The sequence below is a fragment of the Halteromyces radiatus genome, assembly GCF_025201355.1.
Source record: "Halteromyces radiatus strain CBS 162.75 chromosome Unknown BX664scaffold_4, whole genome shotgun sequence".
Lineage (NCBI taxonomy): Eukaryota > Fungi > Mucoromycota > Mucoromycetes > Mucorales > Cunninghamellaceae > Halteromyces > Halteromyces radiatus.
In genome coordinates this window covers 1,180,551-1,205,847 of record NW_026251690.1, presented here as the reverse complement: position 1 = coordinate 1,205,847, position 25,297 = coordinate 1,180,551, and the positions used below count along the sequence as shown (strand labels likewise).

The 25,297-nt window shown below is 34.9% G+C and overlaps 10 protein-coding genes across 10 annotated transcripts; 2 read left to right on the top strand and 8 right to left on the bottom strand.

Annotated features, from left to right (window-relative positions):
• Positions 1-539: 539 nt before the first annotated feature.
• BX664DRAFT_127947 (uncharacterized protein) lies at positions 540-2,705 on the top strand. The gene is made up of 4 exons (XM_051539793.1): positions 540-745; positions 803-1,569; positions 1,678-2,309; positions 2,386-2,705. The coding sequence occupies exons 1-4, from the start codon at positions 681-683 to the stop codon at positions 2,587-2,589; spliced, it is 1,668 nt and encodes a 555-aa protein (XP_051399968.1). The 5' UTR covers positions 540-680; the 3' UTR covers positions 2,590-2,705.
• Positions 2,706-3,447: 742 nt separating this feature from the next.
• BX664DRAFT_332246 (uncharacterized protein) lies at positions 3,448-4,157 on the bottom strand. Its single transcript, XM_051545285.1, has 3 exons — positions 4,003-4,157; positions 3,828-3,951; positions 3,448-3,772 (listed from the first exon to the last, which is right to left on the bottom strand). Exons 1-3 carry the CDS (start codon positions 4,126-4,128, stop codon positions 3,555-3,557), a joined length of 468 nt encoding a protein of 155 aa, XP_051399967.1. The 5' UTR covers positions 4,129-4,157; the 3' UTR covers positions 3,448-3,554.
• Positions 4,158-4,167: 10 nt separating this feature from the next.
• BX664DRAFT_332245 (putative guanine nucleotide-binding protein alpha-3 subunit) lies at positions 4,168-6,445 on the bottom strand. Its single transcript, XM_051545284.1, has 8 exons — positions 6,096-6,445; positions 5,637-5,821; positions 5,415-5,572; positions 5,208-5,336; positions 4,867-5,150; positions 4,721-4,805; positions 4,638-4,665; positions 4,168-4,578 (listed from the first exon to the last, which is right to left on the bottom strand). The coding sequence occupies exons 1-8, from the start codon at positions 6,217-6,219 to the stop codon at positions 4,507-4,509; spliced, it is 1,065 nt and encodes a 354-aa protein (XP_051399966.1). The 5' UTR covers positions 6,220-6,445; the 3' UTR covers positions 4,168-4,506.
• Positions 6,446-7,206: 761 nt separating this feature from the next.
• Positions 7,207-8,318, bottom strand: BX664DRAFT_332239 (uncharacterized protein; the record flags this gene model as incomplete). The annotated part of the gene is made up of 3 exons (XM_051545283.1): positions 8,100-8,318; positions 7,587-8,031; positions 7,207-7,511 (listed from the first exon to the last, which is right to left on the bottom strand). Coding segments are annotated over exons 1-3 (787 nt in total), but the record flags the coding sequence as incomplete, so codon positions are not given.
• A 4,246-nt stretch (positions 8,319-12,564) lies between these two features.
• BX664DRAFT_365341 (beta-tubulin) lies at positions 12,565-12,780 on the bottom strand (the record flags this gene model as incomplete). The annotated part of the gene is made up of 1 exon (XM_051548463.1): positions 12,565-12,780. One exon carries the CDS (start codon positions 12,778-12,780, stop codon positions 12,565-12,567), a length of 216 nt encoding a protein of 71 aa, XP_051399964.1.
• Positions 12,781-13,412: 632 nt separating this feature from the next.
• BX664DRAFT_127799 (regulatory subunit of cyclin-dependent kinase) lies at positions 13,413-14,410 on the bottom strand. The gene is made up of 5 exons (XM_051539792.1): positions 14,209-14,410; positions 14,101-14,119; positions 13,877-14,007; positions 13,768-13,820; positions 13,413-13,683 (listed from the first exon to the last, which is right to left on the bottom strand). The coding sequence occupies exons 1-5, from the start codon at positions 14,261-14,263 to the stop codon at positions 13,552-13,554; spliced, it is 390 nt and encodes a 129-aa protein (XP_051399963.1). The 5' UTR covers positions 14,264-14,410; the 3' UTR covers positions 13,413-13,551.
• On the bottom strand, positions 14,357-16,870 carry BX664DRAFT_332221 (uncharacterized protein). The gene is made up of 6 exons (XM_051545282.1): positions 16,670-16,870; positions 16,518-16,598; positions 15,403-16,457; positions 15,253-15,324; positions 14,671-15,181; positions 14,357-14,580 (listed from the first exon to the last, which is right to left on the bottom strand). The coding sequence occupies exons 2-6, from the start codon at positions 16,537-16,539 to the stop codon at positions 14,534-14,536; spliced, it is 1,707 nt and encodes a 568-aa protein (XP_051399962.1). The 5' UTR covers positions 16,540-16,598; positions 16,670-16,870; the 3' UTR covers positions 14,357-14,533.
• A 721-nt stretch (positions 16,871-17,591) lies between these two features.
• On the top strand, positions 17,592-18,959 carry BX664DRAFT_332219 (Alpha/Beta hydrolase protein). The gene is made up of 3 exons (XM_051545281.1): positions 17,592-17,704; positions 17,797-18,336; positions 18,410-18,959. The coding sequence occupies exons 1-3, from the start codon at positions 17,617-17,619 to the stop codon at positions 18,913-18,915; spliced, it is 1,134 nt and encodes a 377-aa protein (XP_051399961.1). The 5' UTR covers positions 17,592-17,616; the 3' UTR covers positions 18,916-18,959.
• On the bottom strand, positions 18,959-20,041 carry BX664DRAFT_296627 (nucleotide binding protein; the record flags this gene model as incomplete). The annotated part of the gene is made up of 3 exons (XM_051542212.1): positions 19,958-20,041; positions 19,301-19,894; positions 18,959-19,231 (listed from the first exon to the last, which is right to left on the bottom strand). The coding sequence occupies exons 1-3, from the start codon at positions 20,012-20,014 to the stop codon at positions 18,959-18,961; spliced, it is 924 nt and encodes a 307-aa protein (XP_051399960.1). The 5' UTR covers positions 20,015-20,041.
• Positions 20,042-20,465: 424 nt separating this feature from the next.
• On the bottom strand, positions 20,466-24,949 carry BX664DRAFT_296626 (uncharacterized protein; the record flags this gene model as incomplete). Its single annotated transcript, XM_051542211.1, has 10 exons — positions 24,707-24,949; positions 24,526-24,584; positions 23,994-24,408; positions 23,646-23,915; positions 22,976-23,566; positions 22,647-22,903; positions 22,459-22,591; positions 21,441-22,383; positions 21,211-21,387; positions 20,466-21,150 (listed from the first exon to the last, which is right to left on the bottom strand). Exons 2-10 carry the CDS (start codon positions 24,529-24,531, stop codon positions 20,466-20,468), a joined length of 3,477 nt encoding a protein of 1,158 aa, XP_051399959.1. The 5' UTR covers positions 24,532-24,584; positions 24,707-24,949.
• Positions 24,950-25,297: the final 348 nt, after the last annotated feature.

The following is a 25,297-nucleotide window of genomic DNA, read 5'->3' as shown; positions in this document are numbered from 1 at the left end:
ATTTATTTATTTAAATATGCCACCGGAATATGATAACAAGGATACCAACAATAATGATAAATCTACACCAAGAATAACCATTCAACGACCTTCCATGTCAACTTCACAATCTTGGCCGCGTCTTCCTGCTTCAGCATTATCTCCCAATGAACAACCTTCCTTCACTATTCAAGAAGAAGAAGAAGAAGAAGAGAATATAAATCAACAAGACGACGATAGTGTGATTAGTACATCTACTTCAAACGCTTCTACACCTTATGTTGATGAGAACAATGATGAAGATTACTTTGATGATAAGACGGAAGATGCAGAACGTCAAAACTCGGCAGATACACTTGTAGAGGCAGCCTTGGTACAAGCTGAAGCTAAAGATAGACACGTTCGATTTCAAGATCATGTTATGCAATCGGCTGCTTTAGTACAACAAATGTTACGACAACCCACTTTAGATAGTAACAATATTCAAGATATACCACCTAATTCACCAACCATCGATATTTTAAACCGTAGTGGTAGTAATCAACTTCGTCGTCGTAGTCACCATCATCATTCGGAAACTGATCATACTGTAACAAGTCCTGTTAGTACTCGTCAACTTGATTCTTTGGAAGAAATATCTAGGATTCCTTCCCAACCTATGGAACCATCTGGAAGTGTGCTTGCCTCTTTAATGAAATTGGATGCTCAACGACGACGGCGTCATGAAGAATATTTATTCAAGAAAGAAAAGAAACAAAAAAAGAAGGTAATAATAATAATAAAGGATGAGAAAAAAAATTAACTTTTTTTTTTAATAGGAAAGAAAACGGGTAAAGAAAGAAAATAAGAAAACTAAGAAACCAAGACCTTTATCAACAATCTCTTTGGATTTGACAACATTGGATGAAAAACTATTAACGGCAACAACAAAAGAAATTGAAAAACCTACACGACCCAAGATGAATCGACCAGTTAGTTGGTTATCTACCATGTCCACAAGTCATCACGTTGTCCCTAGACTCGACAAGCATAAGAAATCCAACAAGGCCATGTCAAGACGATCTAGTTTGGATAGCATGGTCACCACCGCGTCACAATTCGAACCCATTACACTAGAGGATCGAGTACGGATTACATTTGAAATCGCCAATATCCTTCAAAAACAAGACTTTCTCAAGAAACTCGCCAAAAGCCTGATGTTATATGGTTGCCCAGCTCATCGTTTGGAATATGCCATGCGTCAAGTCTCTACTACCTTATGTGTCGACGCCGAATATATCTACTTGCCCAATGTGATGTTGATGTCTATCTTTGATGGTGCTACTCATACTACCGAAACTCACTTTATTCGCCAAATACAAACTTTTGATATGGACAAGCTTAGTGAAATTTATCGATTGGAGAAATTGGTATCGCATGGTGAAGTCAGTGTGGATGAAGCCTTGGAATTCATTGATCAAGTCTCATCTAAACCTCCGTTGTATCCTGTTTGGTTGAATCCTTGGGTATATGCTATATGCTCATTCTCAGGTTGTGTCATGTTCTTTGGTGGTCGATGGCAAGAAGGTGGTGTAGCTGCTGCTCTTGCAAGTAAGTTGATCATCCTTTTATCGTAAAAAAAAAAAAAAAAAAAAAAAAAAAAAAAAAAAAAAAAAAAAAAAAAAAAAAAAAAACTAATATTCATCTTTTTTTATTTAGTGGTATTTGCTGGTTATGAGGTGATATCAGGTAGAATTCAAAGTTTCCAACCCATTTGGGAAATCACAGTATGTATCATCATTGGTCTTGTATCTCAAGGATTGATCAGATATGATTTCTGTTTTACTCCGGTGGCATTCTCAGCTTTTATAGTGGTACTTCCAGGCTACGGTATGGCGATTGCAATTCAAGAATTAGTATCAAGACAATTAGTCAGTGGTGTAGTACGTATGGTGTATGCTATCATCTATTCATTCTTACTAGGTTACGGTGTATCCATGGGAAGTGAACTCTATCAAACCATTGATAATACTGATTATCCTGTTGCACAACATTGTGTGGATGCCACCAATTCAGCCATGCCTATGGCCTCACAATCACAATGGTTCAACTTTCTCACTGTGCCTCTGTTTGCCTTTGGTTATTGTATGTATGTGCGTGCCAAACCGCATCGTTGGCCTACCATGACCTTTGTCGCTGCTTGTGGTTTCATTGTCAATTATAGTTTGAATCGATGGGCTCATGCTCCTTCTCAAGTTTTACAAGTGGCTCCTTCTTTTGTTTTGGGGATGCTTGGTCATCTATTGACAAAAATCACGGGAAAAATGTCTTTTGATGCTGTCTTATTAGGGGTAAAAAAAAAAAAAAAAAAGATACATTTTTGTTTTGTATCATATGAAACTTATTTTTTTTTTTTTGAATATATAGATTTTTTATTTAGTACCAAGTAGTTTAGGTGTTAAGGCTGCTTTGGGATTATTTGGAAATTCAACAAGTGAAATTGGAACACAAGGTGCTAGTCTAGCTCTCTCCATGATTGAATCATCTATTGGAATCACAGTGGGATTATTTTTGGCCACTTTGATTGTTTATCCTAGAGGTACTCAACATACTCCTCTGATGACTTTTTAGATATAGTGTTTTTTATTTATTTATGTTTATACCTTGCTCATGATTGATGATATATCCCCCCCTCTCATTCCCTTTTTTTTTATTCTTTTTTCTCTTCATTACTATATTCGTCTTTAACAATAAAGATTATATATCAAAATGTGAAATTGACTTTTTGTTTGAACTAGACAATAGAGTATCAACAAGATGATCGAGATACAATCATGCATCATTTCATCATCACTCCGCTACGATGGAGTCAAAAAGAATCATCCATGGATCTATTGGTTGCATTTACGTGAGGACTCCGATCAGTCAGTGTGATAAGGTCAAAAGAATCAAGAATACCACTCTTTACATAGATGAATCAAATATAATGATGGGATCTTTTTTCTTTTCTTTTTTTTTTTTTTTTTTTTTCTATAGAAACGGGAAGAATGATCATCCCAAAAAAAGAAAACTAATTTGGATGATCCAAAAAAGTAAGGCATAAATCCTTATTGGGAAACGCTGGTCACAAAAAAAAAAAATTTTTTTTCTTGGATCCAAGCCCTTATAAAAGGGCAATGTATTTTCATTTTTTTCTTTTTTTTTTCCTTACAACGCAAATAATTACCAATTGACTATAAAAGCATTCGTGTGAGATGACTATTTCGATAGTTATCGAAGAAACATCGAAATCGTCAAACAATTGTAGAGGAATTACACACGAAATGGGTGCAACGACTGGTTAAGCGTTTGGGTTTCATCCCGGCTCATGACAGTATTTGCAATTTCGGGTGGATCATCTTTTTTTTTTATTATTATTATAAAAACAAAATGAAAATGAAGAGAATGGAGAAGGAAGATAGTTTTTTATTATTATTTATAAAGAAAACATGTACAAGGAAGATAATTGTTTTTTTTTTTATTGACAAAGGTTAAATATATATATATATATATATGTAATAAAAAGGCTATGTACAAAACAATAAAAAAGTAAATAATTATCTACTAAAATATTCGGCAAAATCAGCATTTTCATCATGGTCACTATGATTGACAGTTGGTTCGTCCTGGTTGTCTTCCACTTGATGTTTATCAGTCAAGGCCACTTGTTCAGTTTTCATTACCTTGTTGACTTGAAATCGATATTTGGCTGTCCATTTCGTAGATCGTCCTTGATTCCGTTCTGTACGCATACTTGATAACATGGGAATCAACCCTAATAATAATAATAAAAATGAGTTCCATTGTTTTGACTTTTTTTTTTAATATACCTGATGCTTCTGTTCGTTGTTTTTCTTCCATTTCAAATAATAAAAAAGAACCTACAGGATCATCTAGTTGTCCACGAAATGTATGGTGTCCCAGTTGACAATAGATAGGTGACTGCATCAAATCCTATGAAATGGGAATTAATAAAAGTTGGATAATTCGCCATTGACTACCTACCGTCATAGCAATCCCACCATGTTCTTCTGCTAGATTCAAAATGGCTTCTTCCGTCATATCCGCACTTAGATCCATTATCACATAAGAAGTTTCTTCAATATAATCATCGTCAGAAGTGGTAGTCATGACTATAAAAAATAATAAAATTGTGAAAGGCACCCAACAAAAAAAAAAAAAAAATGGCAGGTGTAAAACGAAAATCAATCAATATTTCAGTTCCCGACAGCGCGTTGGTTATAGAGAATATAGTGGCAGTAAAAAAAAAAGAAGACTACATACACACGATATATTAAAGATTAAAAAAAAAAACCTAAACTAAACTAAGACAAAAACTAAATAGGAGAGATTATGTGTAATAGAAAACAAAGAATGAGAGGATATGCTGTGATGAAGATAATTGACACAATAATAAAGGTAGAATAATAAGAATGTAATATAAAAAAAGGAATAGATGGAGGGTACTAGAATAAAAAAAATAAAATAAAAAAAAAAAGAGATTTGAATTCACAGCATACCAGAATCTCGCAGAGCATTCTGTAGGATGGTTTCATTCACAGCAGCAAATACGAATCGAATCTATAAAAAAAAAAATAAATGATTAGATTTTTTATTATGTAATTTCATGATTCACTTACATTAGTTGTATCAGTTGCTTGAGTCAAACTATAATTAAAATAAAGTATAAGAAATGATTGAAATTTAGACTAATAAAACTTACTGTGGGTAAATATGAAGTTTTGCTCGATTGGTTTGTAAAAATCGCCATAAAATATATTTAGCAGCCTTATTTGCATCATTTCCACCTAATATAAATTTAGTAAGATATTATTCTTTTTTTTTTTTTTTTTTTTTTTTTTTTTTTACCTTTATAATCAGGAAAACAACGTTCCAAAGGTACATGTTCAATTTTAACTTTAAATAAATCAGCCTTGTTCAAAAATAACATAATAGAAGTATGTAAAAACCATCGACTATTGACAATAGATTCAAATAATCGAATACTTTCAATCATACGATTTTCTGATGAATCTTCCAATAAGACTTGATCATATTCACTAAGTGCTACACAAAAGATAATCGACATGACAGATTCAAAACAATGGATCCATTTCTTTCGTTCTGATCGTTGTCCACCTACATCAAACATACTAATAAAATAAAAATAAATAAATAATCCATTTATCATACATAATAGAAAAACTTACTGGATAGTCAATCGATCTAATTGAAAGGTGATTTCCGTGATGCCTGTGGACTTTAGTCTTGCCCGCAAGACATCTTGTTCTGTAGGTACATAATCCGGTTTGCCGATCCGATCTAGATCATCAAAAAAGCTAAAAAAAAAAAAAAAGTATAAATTAGGGAAAAGGGAAAATTCTTTTGTTTTTTTTTTTTTTATCAATATATTTTACTATGATGCATTATCCATAAGATAAAAATCACTTCGTCTTTCTTCCAAAAATCTTTGAATATTGGGATCCTTCCATAGAGTATGTAAATATTTCACTGTTTCTGTATCTATCCGTGTTGCATTTGGATCCATCTCTTGTGATAAATGATTTACACTTGTCTAATGAAATAAAAAAAAAACAATATCAACATACTATCATTTTTTTTTATTTTTATTTACTTACTTCAAGTTTTGGAGTATAATATTGAAATTCAAATTGCCGCATCGCATGAATAATCGCTTGAGCCGAATCCAACAAATTCCGATAGACAATGGTTCGCCATCCTGCCAATTCTTCTTGAGAAAATCCATTTTGATTGATAATTTTCATTTGTTTCAATATAGTTGATTTGCCTGATTCTCCACTACCTATTTTTTTTAAAAAAAGGAATTAGTATCAATATTATATAGATAATAAATATGTTCTCGGGTAAAAAAAAATAAATAAATAAATAAAACAAGCCATAACTGCAAGTTACTGTACAGCCACTACTATTATTATTATTATTATTATCAATCACCAATAAAAATTAACAATATAGTAACGATATAAAGTAATAGTAGTTATAACTTGTGACTTTATAATAATAATAAAAAAAAAAAGCCCTATCCAAAAATATATATATATTTCCATTTACTTTACCTAATAAGAGTACTTTACAATGTCTCGTTTGTTGTTTCCGTTCTCTTTCCAATTCCTTATCAATTTCATGACTTCGTTTCGCTTCAGCTGATTGACGTTGTGAAGAGGATTGGCATAATCCCATGATGACCAAACTTTTGGTGTATTATCGTTTTTTTTTTTTGTTTTTTTTTTTTTATAATGATGTTTTGTTGTAACCAATAATATTAAAAAAGAAAAGACGTTGGTGGGTATGTTGTTATTATTGTTATTTTTCTCCTTCTTGAATTAAGTCGTTATAAAGTAGAAAATAAAAAGAGAGTGAGAAAAAAAAAATAAAGAATATAAAGAGAAAAAGAGAATAAAAAAAAAAATAAATAAAATAAAAAAAGAAAATAAAACCGAAAAAATAAAGAAGACCGGAAAGACAACAATCATAATAAAATCGTATAAGCGGGGTTTTTTTTATCTAGTTAAACTGTAAACTGTAAATCTCTCTTAAGAAAAAAAAAAGGTAAACATTTTCAAATAAACAAATATCTATTATCTTTGGAATACTCACTACAAATATAAAAAGTTAATACTAATATATTAATTAAGAATAAAAAAAAAAAAAAATAAAGTAAGTGATTTATATAAAATTGATAGGATGATGATCATTTAACCCAAAAAAAGACTATCAGGTGGACTTTGTCTCAATTTAAAGTGAATATATATAATAATTAATATTAAATTTTTTTTTGTTATACCATCTTTTTCACATGTTTATTAAATAGATGAATTTGGATCAAAAAAAAAAAAATATCATATAATATATCCGCATAGAAGTTGCCAGTTTTTTTTTTTTTTGTCTTGTGTGTGTTGTGTGTGTACGTGCGTAGATACAGTTTAACTATGGCGGAGAAATAAAAATTGAGACAATGGAGGATGTACAGATGGATGAATGGAAAAAAATAGTGGTTAATATAAATAAATCATCATAAAGATTCATTTTTTTTAACTTACACAACTGTAACTACGTGTGTTTAATACACGGATTACGAAGGTCGAGCTAGGTAACCCGGTCTCTGTCCGCTGGTGGCTAGGTTAAAGAACAGAGACCGGATGTTTCTTGATGCATTACTGTCGCGCTGCCATACAGTGTTGCAACGAGTGCACGTCAGCACTGTATACATGCGTTTCGATTCGTCTTCAGGACCAGTAATGATGTCATTGGAAAGAGATCTACATCCACACTTTGAACAAATTTGTGAAGTTAAATATTCGTCCATGTTGATATGTACCAAACGGCCAGCGTTGTCTGCCTTCTTTAATAAACGTCTACATTTGTCAGCTAAAGCGCCAGCGCCTTTGTTGTTTCTCCCAAATCTTGCGTCACCGAACACCACGACCGGAACTTTGCTGCTATCGTTATTGATTGGTGCCTTTTTCCATTTCCTATATGCATCAATAATAAAATAAATAAGTGTCAGTATATATATTGTGCATTCATTTTCAATCAACTAGACTTACTTGGTTTTAATGGTACGAGGTTGTACATCAGTGTTTCCATTGTCAGTTCTTGTTGTCGTTCTTCGTCTTCTTCGTCTTCTTTCATAGTTGCCATGGGTACGAATTTCCAGTCTTTCTTCGGCACCAGGTTTATCTTTGTACTTCGTTCCTCCGTTGATAAAGATATTTATTAGCTCCTCATCCATCTTCTGTCTTCCTTGATAATTTAAAAGCTTAAGGCCTTGTAGATTTTCTTGACCATAAAATGCTGTTAGTACTTCTAAAGCTTCCAAGGTGGAGTTGATATAATCAGTAATGCCAGTCATGCTTGTGGTTCTGTTGGTTCTAATCGCGGCTTCAGCTGTTCGAACTTCTTCCGACTTTTCGTTATTGATTCTGTTAACAGTTCTTTTGAAGCCGGCACGTGTGTAATATTCTGCGGATGATAATTTTCTTATCTCATGTCCTTCAAAAAAAAAAAAAAAAAAAGGTCAGAACGTTGTCAATCGTCATTAATTTGCTATTATAAATTACCTTGTAGATCGTCATCGCTATCGTACTGATCATCCATTTCCACATTACGATCTGAGGCAGCACCAATTTCAGGAGTATGACCTTGAGGAACATCGTTTTCGAAAGCAATATCTTGGGAAGCATCAACTGGAGCAGTATCATCTGGAGCAGTATCATCTGGAGCATCATCATCTGGAGCATCATCATCTGGAGCAGCATCATCTGGAGCAGCATCATCTGGAGCAGCATCATCTGGAGCAGCATCACCTGTGTTAGCATCTTGGGGAGAATAACCTTGAATAACATCTAATAACAATCGTAATAAGAATGATGTTAATAATAAGTTCACGTAAAAAAAAAAAAAAAAAAAAAAAAAAAAAAAAAAAAAAAAAAACCAAGATAACCACTTACCTTCATGATCCAGTGCACTGTCATAAACATCATTACTTGACCCATTGCTTGCTACATATATACTTGTAATTCCGGGATCTGCGCCCCAAACATTGAGATAATCAAATTCCCACTCGCAAAAGTCTGCTGGCACCAAATCTGGCAAAGCTTCACCATGTCCAACCGGTTTGTCAAAAGGAACGGAAACAGAAAAGCCGTCTGTCATAATATAATTGGAAAAAACCATGCTGTCATGTCTTCTAATCTTCTCAAGTTTGAGAATACGAGATAATGTTGAATTTCCGTTAACGTAATGACCAAGATCTAGTGAGCGGAGAATCTGATTCCTAGTCGTACCGTTGATCTTGATATGTTTCTTCACAAAAGAGGGCTTTGGTACAAGGTTGTATAGTCTCTTCTTTTTGATAACATGATTGACATCCGGCGTAAAACAGTTGGGCAGAAGATGTTGGTTTTCTTGGGGATTTTCTAGATACTGCGTCGAGCATAGAATCTGTTGTCGGGTGTCAGTGATTAATGTTTGAAGTTGTGTCATTGATACATCAGATAGATACTCTAATTGATGGCGGTGATGGTCCAAGTTGTCGTTTTTTGGAATGATTTCTTGTACTAAAGTTGCTAATTTTGAGCGTCGTCGTCGTCCCATTCTTGGATAATCATCAAGGTCACGGATCTTCTCGAAACACCAAGTTCGTGGTACTTTGGTTTGGACGGGGTTTGCTGCATTCGTTGTTGCGTTGTTGTATTCATCAAAATATACAGCAATGTTGAAAGCATACTTGGTAAAGATGTCGCAATGTCGACTAATATAAGCGGTCGATAGTTGTATGTGCGTTCCCAAAACTGTTATTGGAGCCCCAGCTTGCTGGCAATGATCAATTATAGTATTCATCAAGACCTGATTTCCAAATTCATCATTCCCAAAATAAAGTTGGCGAGCTTGGTCAAATTGACGAAAGGACACTGTGTGTTGTTGAATATGAGTGTTGAGATCGTCCATCAAACGTGGTATTTCCATAGCTGCAAGGTCCATCATATCCAAAAGTTCCTGCGTTTCTAAGTCGTGATGCTGAATGTTCACTTCTTCGGCTACACGTCGTTGTTCCATAGTTGTTTGGAGTGTTGTAATTAAACTGTTGACCACCGCTGTATCCCATCGCTCATCGTTCAATTCCATTTGCAATCCAAAGCCGTTGGCAACTTCAACAACTAAATCAGTGGCATCTTGATGTAAGCGAAGCAGGTTATAGAGATTTTCAGATATCCGGTATAAGGACTCAGTGATTTCGTTGTCGTGTGTATCCGCCAATCTTTGCGTAAGTTGTTGAATCCGGTTGATTGCATTATTCATAGTAGTACGTAGGCCGGTTTCTGCATGGATGATTTGAGTATGTAGGGCTCGGTAAGATGTTTCTACTGACTTCTGATTTGTGTCGGTGTGAGTTTGCAGGGCAGCAAAGTTGTATATAGTACATAAATCCACATTTGCTTCATTCAAAACGGTAGCGACATCATTTTTTAGTTGTTCCGTAACATTTGGTCCAGATAGATCAGTTGCGGAAACAGGTCGTATATCTGCATTGTTGATGGCACTTGCAAGAATATGAAGACCGAGCTTGTTGAAGTCCTTTTCCGTCAATACCTATTAATGAAATATACGATTGCGTGTGAGACGACTATTCCTTTTCTTAAGACTTTGATTGTATCACTTACATTTTGCCGTTGGCGTGGTTCTGATAGGTTATCTTGTTGTTCCTGTTGTTGCTGTTGAAGTAACTGTCCTTGCTGTACTAATATCTGATGCCGCCGTTCAAGTAGATGCTGTTGTTGTTCGATTAGCTGCTGATGTTCCTCCACTAGCTGTTGTTGCTGTTGCTGTTCAAGTGACAGACGTTGCTGTTCGAATAACTGCCGCTGTCGTTGAAATAGCTGCTGCTGTTGTTGTTGTTCTTGTTCAAGTAACTGTTGCTGCTGTTCAACTAGCTGTTGCTGCTGCCCAATTAGCTGTTGCTGCTGCGCGAGACCTTGCTGCTGCTGTTGATGCTGTTGATGCTGTTGTTGTTGTTGGTGTTGATGATTTAATTCACTTATGCGAAGTGAGTACAAATTTGCCATCCACTGAGTAATATCTTCGACAATTCGATTCGTGAATGATGTTACATAATGATCCATGGCTGATGAGACAACTTCTGAGTATCGCTTTCCATGTATTTGCTGTTCGCCAAATGATTCTATACGAGCTGGTGTTTGATTGAGTTGGTGGTAGCTGTCCCGTATAGCCAATGCTAATCCTTGGTCAATGGTATTGTTCACAGTGATGGTGGCTCCACTAATTTGCTGAAAAACTGCGTAAAAAAAGCTCTTGGTGAAGAGTTGTTTCGTGATCGGTGTGTGATTCGTCAAACAGTTGTAAACATAGAAGGTAATGAACAGGTGTGACTTGATTATAATATTGCGTACATAGGAGACCACGTCATTGATCCCATCCAAAACACGTTGCTGGTCAGAAACATCTACATTCAATATCGTTTTCAATCCAATTTTTCGACAGACGGTGCTGGTTCTACCCACTTGTTGCTGTACTAGTTGTAATCGTGTCGCACCATGGAATGGACAGAGACGACTTGTTGTTCGACTATGAGTATACGCCGTGTCAAAACGATCATTTCTAAGGCATTCTTGGCAAGGTTTGATTGATTTTTTTTGTCCCATAACTTTTCGCTGTTGTTGACCACGACGCTTCAACGCCTTTTCCACACCACCTTGTTTTCTTTTACGCTTGCTACCAGCCAGCTGCTTGGAGGAAGATCCACGAGTTGACACAGATTCATCGTCACCAGGTTCGTCTTCTTCGCTATCGTCGTCATTGTCAGCCTCACCAAGTTGAATTTGCTGCCGTTGTGCTATATATATATTTTTGAGGAAAAAAAAAAAAAAGGAGGTTAATAAAATATTCATATTCATCAATCAAACATAACACAGTACTGACCACGCTGTAATAGAGTTTGCTGTCGTTTCCACCGTTTTTTGTATGTGATAATGTCAATAACAGACATGCCTTCATAGTCGCTTCGCGGTTGGATAATGTCTTGTTCATTTATGCCCATCAATTCAAGTAATTCATCTTCAATAATCAATTGTTCTGCCTCCATGAGTTAAGAAAAGAGTTTTTGAATAGCTATAATAATAGAAATAAAAATATAAAAAATAAAAATATAAAAAATAAAAATAAAAATAAAAATAAAAATAAAAAAGAACAAGGAATAACGGAAGAAGAAACAAAAAAAAATTGACCTTATGAAAACGCGCTGGTCTTTAATTCACAGCATAACAAAGTGCTTCCTGCTGATACCAGACTATCTTTTATGCCTGTCGTTCATTGACATGCATTAACAAACAGATCAATTCATCCACTTTTTTTTTTTTTTTTTTTTTTACCTAATGACGATATTTTGACCTGTATATATCAATCGGTTGATGTGAAGAAGAATTTGACAACACACAGAAGCGCGTAATGACCAATAGTACAATGTAAAGAAACGCATATTGAACACTGGTACAGCCCTGATTTGAGTATATCATCACAGGTATCAATCACCACTCATCCTGTAGCATCATTACTCCATCCATCATCCATCATCCGTCAAACTAACATAATAAGTGTCATCATCAGCCATATCAGTCACGTTCGTACAAATGGTTTTTCAAAACAAGTCCAAAGGGTTTATTCACCAATAATAATAATAATAATAATAATAATAATAATAATAATAATAATAATAATAATAATAATAATAATAATAATAATAATAGAAAGTATGACTCTAAAAATGAGGGATATAATAAAAATACATTAAACTAATCAATCATCCATCTACACACAATATGGACAAACAGAGATAGAGAAAGACCAGATCGTCAACTTAATGTTTCCAATTTCCTCGACATCAGATACGAATTCATTTGCTCCTTCAAAACCATTTTCACCTCTTTCATAACCAGAGAAGACTTGATAGATATTTTCTTTTGCATTCATAATAAAGGGTCCATATTGTACAATCGGTTAGTCGAGACATCAATCAGAGTTCAATTGACCAGGGAAACGTAAAGAAGTGCAAACACCATAACCAGTGTTAGATAGTTTAAGAGTACGGAAACAGATATCATAAAGAACTTCATTATCAATACAGAAGGTAGCGTCACAATTTTCAACCAATTGATGAACAGACAAAACAGCATTGTAAGGTTCAACCACAGCGTCAGAAGGAACATCAGAATAGGTACACAACATACGTGAAGAATATTTGATAACGACAATGAACCACGACCAGAACCAGTACCATTTAAAATATTCATCCATATTGATATGTATAAGTCGGCCAGTCTTGTCCGTCCTTTTCAGTCAACGTCGACATTTATCTGCTAAAGCGCCTGCACCCTTTTTGTTTCGCCCAAAGGTTGCAACCCCAAACATCACTACAGGAACTTTGGTATTATCATTGTCGATTGCCGTTTATTTCCACTTTCTATATGCATCAATAATAAAATACATAAGTGTCAGTATATATATTGCACATTCATTTGCAATCAACTAGACTTACCTTGTTTTTATTGTAGGAGGAGGTTGTACATCAGTTCATTATTAGTTCTTCTTGTCCTTCTTGGTCTTCTGCGTCTTCTTTGGTAGTTACCATAGCTACGATTTGCCAATCTTTCTTCAGCACCAGGAGGAGCTTTGTACTTTCTTTCCCATTCACAAAGATATTTTACTAGTTCTTCATCCATCACCTATCTGCCTTGATAATTTAAGAACTTGAGACCTTGTAAATGCTCTTGACCATAGAGTGTTGTTAATACTTCCAATGCTTCTAGTGTCGAGTTGATGTAATCCATAATACCAATATTCTTGTCGCTATCACAAATTGAGTAGAAAATTCCTTTGTTTCTTCTTCGGATTCGCCATCGCTTTCAGTATCACCAGTATAATAGGAAGAATGTTGCTCCATTGGAGATGGTGATTGTATCTTATCATCATGATAATCTTGTATAGTTGTTTGGCTTTCTATTTGTTGTAATAGCGGCTTTTCAACTGTTCGAACTGCTTCTGACTTTTCCTTATTGATTCTATTAGTAGTTCGTTTGAACCCGGCACGCGTCTAGTATTCTGTGGATGATAATTTTCTAATTTCATGCCCTTCAAAAAAAAAAAAAAAAAAAAAAAAAAAGGCCAATTAATAAAACGACTTTACTTGAAAATGATTCTTTTTTTTTTCTTTACTCTTTTTGCATCTTCAAAGTTGCGTCTTAACAAGAGGATATTGGGTTCGGGTTCTATGAATAGAAAAAGTTAAGTCAAAGAATAGAAATATTATATTATCAAAACTTACTATAAGTCATATAATGTTGCCATCCTAATGATATGTTCACATCTAGTCGACGATATTCCTTTTCTTGTAACAAGATCTTGTATTTCTTATCAGGGAGATAACGAGCAATTTGTTTGGGAAGAATGATATGCCTACACAAAAAAGAAAGAATGCATTTCATGACCATAATAAAACAGTAAGTGTCATTTTCTACTATTTTTTTCTTTTTGTTTTGATTGCTTTACCTATATTCATATGTGTCATCTAATCAAATGGGAAGAAGAATATAAAGATTCAATTTCATGTAAGTTAAAAAAAAAGATTATCGTTATTTTCCACGATTACCGTACCACTATAAATACCAGAGATAATGATTTCTTTTTTGTAATTTTGTACATCACGTCTCATCTGTTCCCTTAAATTTTCGAGTTCTGCATTATTTTCTTCACTGGTTTGTTGATGTTGATGTTGATGTTGATGTTGATGTTGATGTTGATGTTGATGTTGATGTTGATGTTGATGTTTAAAGTTGCACCAGAATGAGAAAGAATGGCACGCAAGGTCAGGATATCAATGTCAATAAACCTCGCTTGACTGACAGTGTCGCTTGACTGACAGTGAAGGTAAGAGCTTGAACAGACGAGTTTGCTTGGCCACAACAGATCGTTCAGGTAAAAATCAGTCAGTTCTTGCTATTTCAGTATGGCCTATTTGTATGTCAATTTCTTTTTTTTAAAAAAAAAGGTATGAATTTCCCTTTATTATTATTATTATTATTATTATTATTATTATTATTATTATTATTTTCTAATTACCTTGCAAAAAGTTGATCGAGTTCTTGATTTGTTCTCTTGTTTCCAACACCAATTTCACCAGTTTATCCTTGGAAACTTGGCAGACAGGAGAGGAAAAAGTATAATTGTCTTCAGTGTCGTTATTAACCTTTTCAAAAAGCTGATACTTCAGTTTTGTACGTTGGCGGCGATTTAAGGAACGATAATCATCGAGCGTCTTGACCATTGAAAGAGCCCAAGGGAGAGTTGCTTGGGTTTGTACTTCATCTGCTCGTTGCATTTCTCCAGCGTTGTACTGTTCCAGCTGTACCAAGATCTTGTAAAGAACTGTCATGTAAACTTCAACATTTGTCACTAGTACATTTGGGGTGATGGGAGTTGGACCTAAAGTAGTAGCAGCTTTAATTTGTTCCAAAACGGTATTGAGTTCGTCAGTTCGCTCGATTTCTGTTGGCCAATATGGACTGGTTGCTCCAGATAAAACATCATACAAGTAGAGAGAAGCTCGCTTGGCTTGAAGAGGTGAAAGTAACTATAAATTATACAGATGAAGAAATGTTAGAATTTAATGGTTTTTCCTTTTATATATCTTTAATTAGTTACCTTTGTTTTTAAACGAAGAAGGTGTTCGAGGTAACCAGCAGCTCGTTGTTCGAACGTTTCCACCACACAATTCTTGATCATGACGGCTGAATTTCTTGCCAGGTGTGCCAAAGTATTCGATTATGAGATATCAGTCTTGTTTAGAGATACTATGCATTCTTCATCACTGTCAAATTGTCGCTTATATTCATCAAATATTTCATTCCTTGTCATCCACGGGATACTACCAGTTTTGTTTGTGATATGCTGACCAAGTACTAACTGTATACAGCCATAATAGAAATTACCATGGAAGAGGACAGGGTGCATTCCACGGAAAGATCGGTTAATACCTCCAGGAGTGCGAACATCATCATCATCAATGATACCAGCGACGTCGGTTTGATCAAGTCCTTCAGAGCTGCCTTCACTAACAATAGAAGACATGTCCAGGCCACCAGCGGTACGGATGAATGATTCCAAACTGCCAGCAGGCGAAGGGGTATTGACAGCAGAGGCCATTGAAGAGTCATCAGGATCGAGAGAAGTACCATCAGCAAGAGAAACATCACCAGAAAGAGACACATCACCAGAAAGAGACACATCACCAGAAAGAGACACATCACCAGAAAGAGAAACATCACCAGAAAGAGAAACATCACCAGTAACAGACAAAATATCAGCAGAAGGCGCATCATCAGTGGCAGAAGAAAGACCAGGAACAGAGGAGAGAGAGGCAACAGGAGCATCATCAGCAAGAACACCGGAAGTAGAGCCAGTTTGTTCATAGTCATGTTCCAATCGACGAAGAAAATAGTATGAAACGAACATGTTTGCCTTGATGGCGACTTCACGGACGTAATCAACTACGGAAATGATTGTACCGGATACCTTTTGCTTGTTCTCATCTTCAAGAGCGAGGAATTTGTCAAGAGTGATCTTTCTTGTCGCCATGACCCAGGAATCCCCAAAAATAGTCTTGATCACGTCATTCATAGTGGCTTGATGGAACTGACAGTGTCTTGATCGGGAATTACCGTGTGGGATGTAGTTATCAGTTTCAGTCACACCAGCATTAGTACATTTCTTGCATTTTGGGACATTCTTGTTTGCTTGACGTTCATCCAGGAGAGCTTTTCCAGCCAACTTTTGGTGCTTTGCTGCTTGCTTTGAGGATTCAGTCTGAGGTCTCTTGTACCGTCGAGGACTTGCTGAACTCTCAGCATCTATGTATTTGAAGTATAAATACGTGAGTAAAATAATTGAATAAAATAAAGATTACATACCAGATAGGTTTCGAGCATTCATGGGGCAGAGAGGAGATCGAGCATCTTTGTGACCTTCTTGACCACAACGACCACATGTAACTAGATAAATAATAATATAAATATAAATAAGAAAACGCGCTTTTTATTTTTTTTTTTTTTTGTCTATTTACCTTGGTTTACAGCGTCAAGTTTGTCCTTCTTTTCATTGTTTCAAATGGGTAATGATCTGCTTGTTTGATAAACCAACAAAAGGATCAGGAGAGGGACAAGTCGTTTGAAAGAGGTATAAACAATAGACAGAGAAGATATTCGAATAGAACTTTATGTGTGTGGGAAAAAAAAAGGAAAAGCGAAAAGAGAAAGGAAAGAAAAGATAAATAAGGGCCTACTTATTTTCTATCGACGGTATTTTCACCCCATTTCGGTGGTTGAAAAGAAGAAATGGAAAAATGGTTAGTGTTATGATCAACTAAACATTATTTGTATACGTGCACTTACCAAAAAAAAAAACAAGAAGACCCTCCGGCTCTGAGGCACGGTCGCCACGCATCAACCCATCCAGGATGTGCGCAACGCAAAAGAGATAGTATAAATATCATAAATGGTAAAAAAAAAAAAAAAAAAAAAAAAAAAAAAAAAAAAAAAAAAAAAAAAAAAAAAAAAAAAAGCGAAACAACTGATCAAATCCGGAGCTTGAAACAAAGTCATTGAATCACAATGAAGCTTTATCAAAAAAAAAGAATATCTTGAATCAACTAAACTAACCTGTTTTCTCATACATAATTGTATCGTATCAAAAGAAGTTCATTAATAATATTACTGCAATAAAGATACCTTATATATGCAACCTTTATCCTTATGACTGGTAAATCATTTGTTCACTTTTTAGCTACAGTTTATTCAATTTCCGCGGCTTTTAACTTATAACACGTGAATCAACTTGCAGCCAAACAACAAAAAAAAAAAAAATATAGTTTATTCAAATAAAAAGCTTGTTGAGTAAATGATAGTAACACAAGAATATATATACAAACCCCACACAAATAAGAAATCTCTGTTTTTTTATTTTTTTTATTTTATTTCTTTCTTTTTTTTTTTTTTTTTATTTCTTATTTTGATGATGGCATCATATCATCCTGGGGTTAAAACATGGTTGATTGCTCTTTTGACAACCTTTTGGGCATATCGTAAAACTCGTAATCTCGGTAAGTATATATTTAAAAAAAAAAAAAAAAAGAGAGAGAGAGGGATTATATTTTTTTTTACTTATTAATCATCATCATCATCATCAAAATAGCGATTGATATGATTTTCAAGACAATCAAAGGATTTCTTTTATGTCTTCCACACAAACAACGATCACAAGTAGTGAAATACCTATTGGGACGACCCACGAAATCATCCCGTCGATTGGTCCATCAAACCACATTACCGCATGGTTCACAATGGGATCATGTAGCTTCGTTGGCCAAATCACCTTTGAATGCCACATGGGTGGCTGGGCACTGGTTTGCCAAGGACATTCAAAGAAAAAAACACAATTCTTCTTATTATCGGGTTCATGATTATGTGGAGAACACCATCAACAAAACTGCCGACTTGGTGCTACTCTACATTCATGGGGGTGGGTTCCGTGTAGGTAGTAGTACGATGTATCCTGATTTCTTTTTACGCTTGATGCATCGACTTGAAAAAGTGCATGATATCCATTTGACCATTTTATCCCTCGAGTATGATCTTGCTCCTGAACATGATTGGCATCGTATGTTGGACCAAGCCAATGATGCTTTTCGATATCTTTTGTCATTAGGTGTTCATAGTTCAAAAATCATCATTGGTCAGTCCCATTACGCCTAAAAAGGAAACTACTTTTTTTTTTTTTAATTTTTTTTTTTTTTTTTTTTGTATAGGTGGTGATTCGGCAGGTGGTCATTTGACAGGTATGTTATTACCAAGATTAATTGAACAACATCAACCTGTACCTTTGGGAGGCATTATGATTTCTCCTCTTGTGACATTTGATCATTCATCTCCTAGTTTTACTCAACATGCCGCGTTTGATTGTTTACCCGATTCCATGATGAAGCAAGATTTGACTGAACTTTTCCCCGAATTACGTAAGGAGACCTGGCAACAACAATTGGAACAATGGAGTCCTTTGCATGTGGATAGTACTGGTTTACCTCCCATGTTGGTGACTTATGGTCAACGTGAGCGATTTGCTAATGATGTTGAACGCTATATCACTCGTTTAACACAACAAGAGGTGGATGTTCATGTCATCACCCGTCATAATGAACCTCATGTCTATGTCACTTCTCCTTTGTTAGCTTCCACCAAACGTGCCTGGGCAAATGATTGTGATAAACTTGCTGATTGGTGTTCTCAACGTATAAAACAAAGTGATGCTTATTAAATAATATATTTTTTTTTATTTATTATAATAAAAGAATTTTAAACTAGGGGATATTTTTTTGTTTGTTCAAGGAATCAATAATATTGCTTGCAATCGTACGATAATGAGCAGCAAATGCACTATCTGGTTGAGAAATCACAATAGGTTGACCAGTATCAGATAAATGACAAATATCAGCATGAAGTGGCACTTCACCCAAAAATGGAATCTCTAATTTATTGGCCATTCTCATTGCACCATCATCACCAAAAATATGAGTTTCATGTTGACAATTTGGACAAATGAATAAGGACATATTTTGCACCATTCCCAAAATCTATTTCAAAAAAAAAAAAAAAAAAAAAAGATGAGATACCATTTTATATATATATAGATATATATTTACCGGAACATTGACTTTTTTAAACATATTAGTTCCTTTGACAGCATCAATAAGAGCAATATCTTGAGGAGTAGAAACAATAACAGCACCATTGATAATAACTTGTTGACTAAGTGTGAGTTGGACATCACCTGTACCCGGAGGCATATCAACAAATAGATAATCCACATCCTTCCATTCAACTTGATGTAAAAGTTGTTGTAAAGCCTTCATGACCATCAGACCACGCCATACCACCGGAGCATCTTGAGGGATCAAAAAACCCATAGACATACACTGTACACCATAGTTCATAAGTGGTACCAAACGATCCCCATTTTCTGTCAGTTCAGGTTCACCTTTTAAATGCATCAAGGATGGAATCGATGGACCAAATAGATCGGCATCCAAGATCCCCACACGATGTTTCATTCCTGCCGTTGCCAATGCTAGATTCACTGCTGTTGTTGACTTGCCCACACCACCCTTTCCAGAAGATACTACTATTACATTTTTCACTCCTCGAATCGCTTGTTTGGTTGGAAGTCCTCGTTGCATCCGTGGTATATTAGGTGGCGGTTTTGCTGTTGTTGATTTGCCAGGTGATCGTGGTATACCCTTGACAAAAAAAACATGGCTGGTTAGAATATTATTACTTTTTTTTTTCTTCTCATTTCTTACCAAAGGATTTTCATGTGATAATGTCCTTGTTATTGAAAAAAACCGTCGACCGAGCATAAGTTTGTCTAAATGTTAAAAAAAAAAAAAGAAGGAATAAAAGAAAATGAAAAAAAAAAAATATGAAAAAAAAAATTGACTCTTTGGCGATGTCTATTTGGTACTCCGTAGAAAATCGATCATCTTATAAAAAAAAAAATCATCGAATAAAGATTCATGTTATTCCTTGTTTTACTGGATGATCCACTTTCATGATAATAGGATAAGAGTAGATCTTGTATGTAAAATGAATAGGATCTCCAGATCATCAAGAACAAAGTTACAAAAAGAATATAATTTTCTGGTTTATTGAGACACACACATATACACAATGATGCAGTAATATTTATATAAAAATATATAGAGAAAAAAAAAAAAAGAATAAATAGGGGAAAAAAAAAGTGATAAACTATAGAGTAAGAAAAAAAAAAAAAAACCAAAGAAAAAAAAATTGACTAGAACCTTGATTGATTTACCATCGGCCTTGAGATGCCCAATCAGCAACATAAGAGAAGGCTTGGAATTCTTGTTGTTCCACACGGGTCATATTGACATCAATTGGAGTGAGAGCGACACGTTCACGAGTAAATTCTTCATCAAAGTTGGAAGTATCCAAACGATCCGTAATGGTAGGATAGAAAGGAGGAGGAACACGTTTGGCAAGCATATCATCCCAGTTGACACCACGGAAGAAAGGATGTCCCTTGATATCACCAGCATCATTTGGACCCGAACCTAAACGTCGTTCAGGATCTCGTGTCAATAACCGTTGACAGATACCTACTGAATCACGTGACATGTTGATAGGATATAAGATTTCGTCTTCCAGGATGGCATCAAATATTTCATCTTCATCTTCACCACGGAAAGGAGATTGGCCCAATAACATTTCATAGATCAATACACCATATGCCCACCAATCTACAGCACGTCCATATCTTTGTTCCAAAAGGATTTCTGGTGCCATGAATTCTGGAGTACCACAGAATGTGCCTGTCACTTGTCCATAACCCATATTTTCCTTACACAACCCATAATCAGCAATCTTGATATGACCATCTAACCCAAGCATAATATTGTCCAATTTGAGATCCCGATAGATAATATTTTGACTATGGAAATATTCTAATGCTAATAAAACTTCACATGCATAGAATCTAAACCAAAAAAAAAAAAAAAAAATCAATGAACACTATAAATAAATATATAATACTTACTTTGCACGACGTTCTGAAAAAGGTTCTCTTTGAATATGCCACATCAAATCACCACCACTAACATATTCCATGACAAAGTATACACGAGATTCAGTTTGGAAACTAGAATGAAGTCCAATCAAGAAAGGATGACGTTCACGATTGGCAGCTTGGAATACCCGTTTTTCCGATCGTACACTATAATAAAAGGAATTAGTCTTCATTTTATAAAATTATTATTTTATTTTTACCTTTCAATTTCATCATTGTCAATAATGAATCGTTTTTTCAACACCTTGATAGCATAGAGATTGGATGTATTTGCCTTTTCTTCCGCCAACATAACTTTACCGAAATTACCCTTACCCAACACTGCCAAAAAGTTGAAACTTTCCAATCCCACTTTACGAGGAGGAGCAGGAGCACCACCACCAGGAGATACCATAGGTTTTGCAGGTGTTGTTGTAGGAGGAGGTCGTTGTTGAAGATGTCCAGCAGCAGCAGCAGGAGGTGGAACACCACCAACAGGAGATTGAGGATGCTGTTGTTGTTGTTGTTGATGATGATGAGGAGCAGGTGGACGCATAGCAGGATTGGGTATTGGTTGCGTATTATAAGAAGGAATAGGTTGACCATAAGGTGGTTGTTGTTGCATAGGAGGATATCTAGGATCTATATGTTGTTGTTGTTGTTGTTGTTGTTGAGGATAATATCTTGGATCAAATTGAGGAGGACGTTGTTGATATCTAGGATCATATTGAGGTTGAGGGAAGGGATAACCAGCTTGTTGTTGTTGTTGAGGATGAGGAGGAGGAGGATGGCCAGCACCATGCATAGGGACCATAGGAGGAGGACCAGGCATCACAGGACGAGGTTGTTGAGGACTAGGACTCATGGTAGGAGATTGACCTGTAGTTGGTTGAACAGGAGAAGGATGATGCAAAGCAGGTGGTGTCTTTGGTGGCAAAGGTTGAGGAGAGATTTGCATTTGTGACAATTGAGGAGACAAATCATGAGCTGTTGACGGAGATCCTTGTTCAGGTTTTGGCTTGGGTTTGGAGCTTGTATTTGTTTCCAATGTTTTTCGTTTGGCTGCTTTGATTTCGGCCAACATTTGATTTGCCATCTTCATTGAAAGACCACAAAAGTCAGGAACAAGATGAGCACATTTGGCGTGACAGGTGATACCACATTCTACAGAATCAAAGAAAAAAAAAAGATATTTAATCTATTTTTACTTGACTCTTTTTATTATTATTATTATTTTACCTGAACACTTTCTTGCATTTCGGGAACCAAGAGGAAGCATATAACCACAATGACAACACCAATTACCACCAATATTTGTAATGGGTTCAAATCGATGAGGAATACGATGATTGAGTTTGTCTTCATCCGAATCCTTAATAATAATAAATTAGTTTCTAATGACTTTTTTCTTTTTCTTTTTTTCTTACATTTTCAGATGTTGATTTGGAAATACATTTGGTCACGACCTTTCCGTAACAATCAGGATGACAAGTATATTCACAATCCTCACATTGATAACCACTTTTCACCAAGAAATCACCACACAAAGCACATTTCATAATGTTGTAGAACTTCTTTTCCACAAATTGATGTCCATTGATTTCATGTACTTCTTCCTTTCGTTGACGCACAGCACCAGCTCTACCCAAACGATCCATAGGACGACCAGCCGTAGTTTCACGTACTATAAAAATAAAATAAAAAAATAATATCAGTATAATGTCTTTTTTTTTTTTTTTGTTACACTTCAACTTACCAAAGTTCAATCTCAAAGCAATTTTTCCCAAAGGTTCAATTTCAAACCATGCTTCAATACCATCAGAAGCTTGTTTCATAGGTTGCTGAGAGGGTGGAATAGAGGAAGGATCATCTGGCTTGTTATTATTATTGTTATCATTGTCTGGATTATCAGAAGAAGTAACATCACCACCACCAGTAGATTGTTGTTGATCAGCAGCAGAAACCCAACGAATACCATTCTCTTGTTGAACTTTACGACGACGAAGACCTTCAGCAATATCAGTGATCTTTAACCAAAAAACACCAATAGGAAGACTAACACGATCAGTGGCACGATCCAAAGCTTGATCATATAAAGAGACTTCAACTTCTGATGCCTTGTTAACATTGATTTCACATTGTTCAAACCAACGATCAGAACGAGAAGGACGTGAGCTAAAAACAACATTATTATCAATTTTGATGACAACAATAGTACTAGGACTTTTGATCATTCTTGTAGGAGCATGAGCCAATTCACGAGCTTCAACGATTTCCATCAATAATTTACCAGTGATAGGACGACGAAGACCAGGAGGTAGACGAGCAGAAGGAGGTGTTTCGACTTCTATATAAATAACAAAGAAAAAAAAAGAATTTTTTTTTTGGTTAGTTGTTTTATTTTGGTCAATATAATTTTTTTTTACCATCATCATCTTCATCGCCTTCATCAATATAAAGGTCCTTGTATTTTCGTAAAGCTTTTTTCAACAAGTTGAGTTTTTCAATAGATTCATATAATTGACCTTGAACTTCACTACGACGTTTTCGATCACCAGAAGGATCTTTTTCAAAGATTTCAGCCATATTCTTGATAGCACTAAGCATTTGTTTTTCCACATCTAATTTGTATTCCAATTCATGTAACTTGAGAGACACCTTGGGTTTATTGTAAGGAGTGGCGGTGGTCAAAAGATCTATTTAATTAAATATATATAGAATATATATATAGGTTAAAAATAGGAACAAGAAAAAAAAAAAAGAAATCTTCTTACCGAGATTAGTATATCTTTTCCTTGGTACAGAAGGATTATTGTCGTTTGTTGTATTTGTCAAAGTATTTGTAGGACTAACAAGTTGAGATGATGAATTAGTAGTAGTAGAAGAAGCCATACTACTTGTACGAGGTGGAGCAGCTTGTTGATCTGATGAAGTAAGAGGAGTGTTTGGTTCAGTAGTAGGAGTAATGGTTGAATCATCTGTACTTTGTCGATGAGCTGATTTTGCTTGTAATTTATGTAGTTCTTCTGAAAAATAATCAATATATTTTTGATATTCCTTAATTTCAGTTTCACATTGAGAAATTCCATTTCGATCACGTAAAAGTCCTCGAAGTTGAATCGCCTTGTCACGCATCTTTTTGTTTTGTTCAATACGTGCCGTCAATTCTTGTATCTTTTTGTCTTGATCCTATTCAATAAATAGTCATATTAATAACCAATGAAATGCTAAGCCTACTCCCATTCATTCATTCCTTTTTTTTTCTTGTGTCACATCTTTTTTTTTTTTGTTTTGTTTTAAACTTACAGCCATTTTTTGATATTATAAAAGGTCTTGTTATAAGGGTTGATATAATATATAAATATCTAGAATATATATAAAAAGAGAAGGTAAGATATTAGTTAATATATATATATATATAAGAAGAATTCAAAATTCATTGAATAGGTCCAATATCGTATGACTTTTTTCTTTTTGGAATAGTTACCGAGGATGTAGAATATGATGATGGCGAAAAGAAACGTCAACCGAAAAATAAAGATGAGGTCAACTTTCTAAAGTAAGCAAGTAACCTTGGTAATGGAAAGGACCAGCCAAAAAAAAAATTTCAAAAGATATAATAATAAAAAAAAAAGGAAACGAAAACAAAACTAACTACTAAAGAAAGTAGTATAGATGAAGTATTGAGGTTATTATAAAGAGAAGAGAAGAGAGAGAGAAAAAAAAAAAAGGGAAAAAAAGAAGGTTTGGGAAAAAAAAGCGGAGCCAAGAAAAAAAAAAGATATTTTAGCCCAAAAAAAAAAAAGGACACTGCGGTCATTGAAATAGTCTAAAAGGGGCCAATCAAGTTCCAATTTTTTATTGGATCAAAAGGTTTTCAATCAATTCAAAAAAAAAAAAAAAGATCAATGCGTAAAAGTTTGCTCAAATCATAACTACTATTATTCATCGAATGATATATATATATATTAACAATAATTCATTTCAAATCATATATGACGCTGTATGTTCATAGAATCATTTAAATAGATGATAAGTGACCACAATGTTTTGAGTTTTACCCCTGAGAATAGGCACG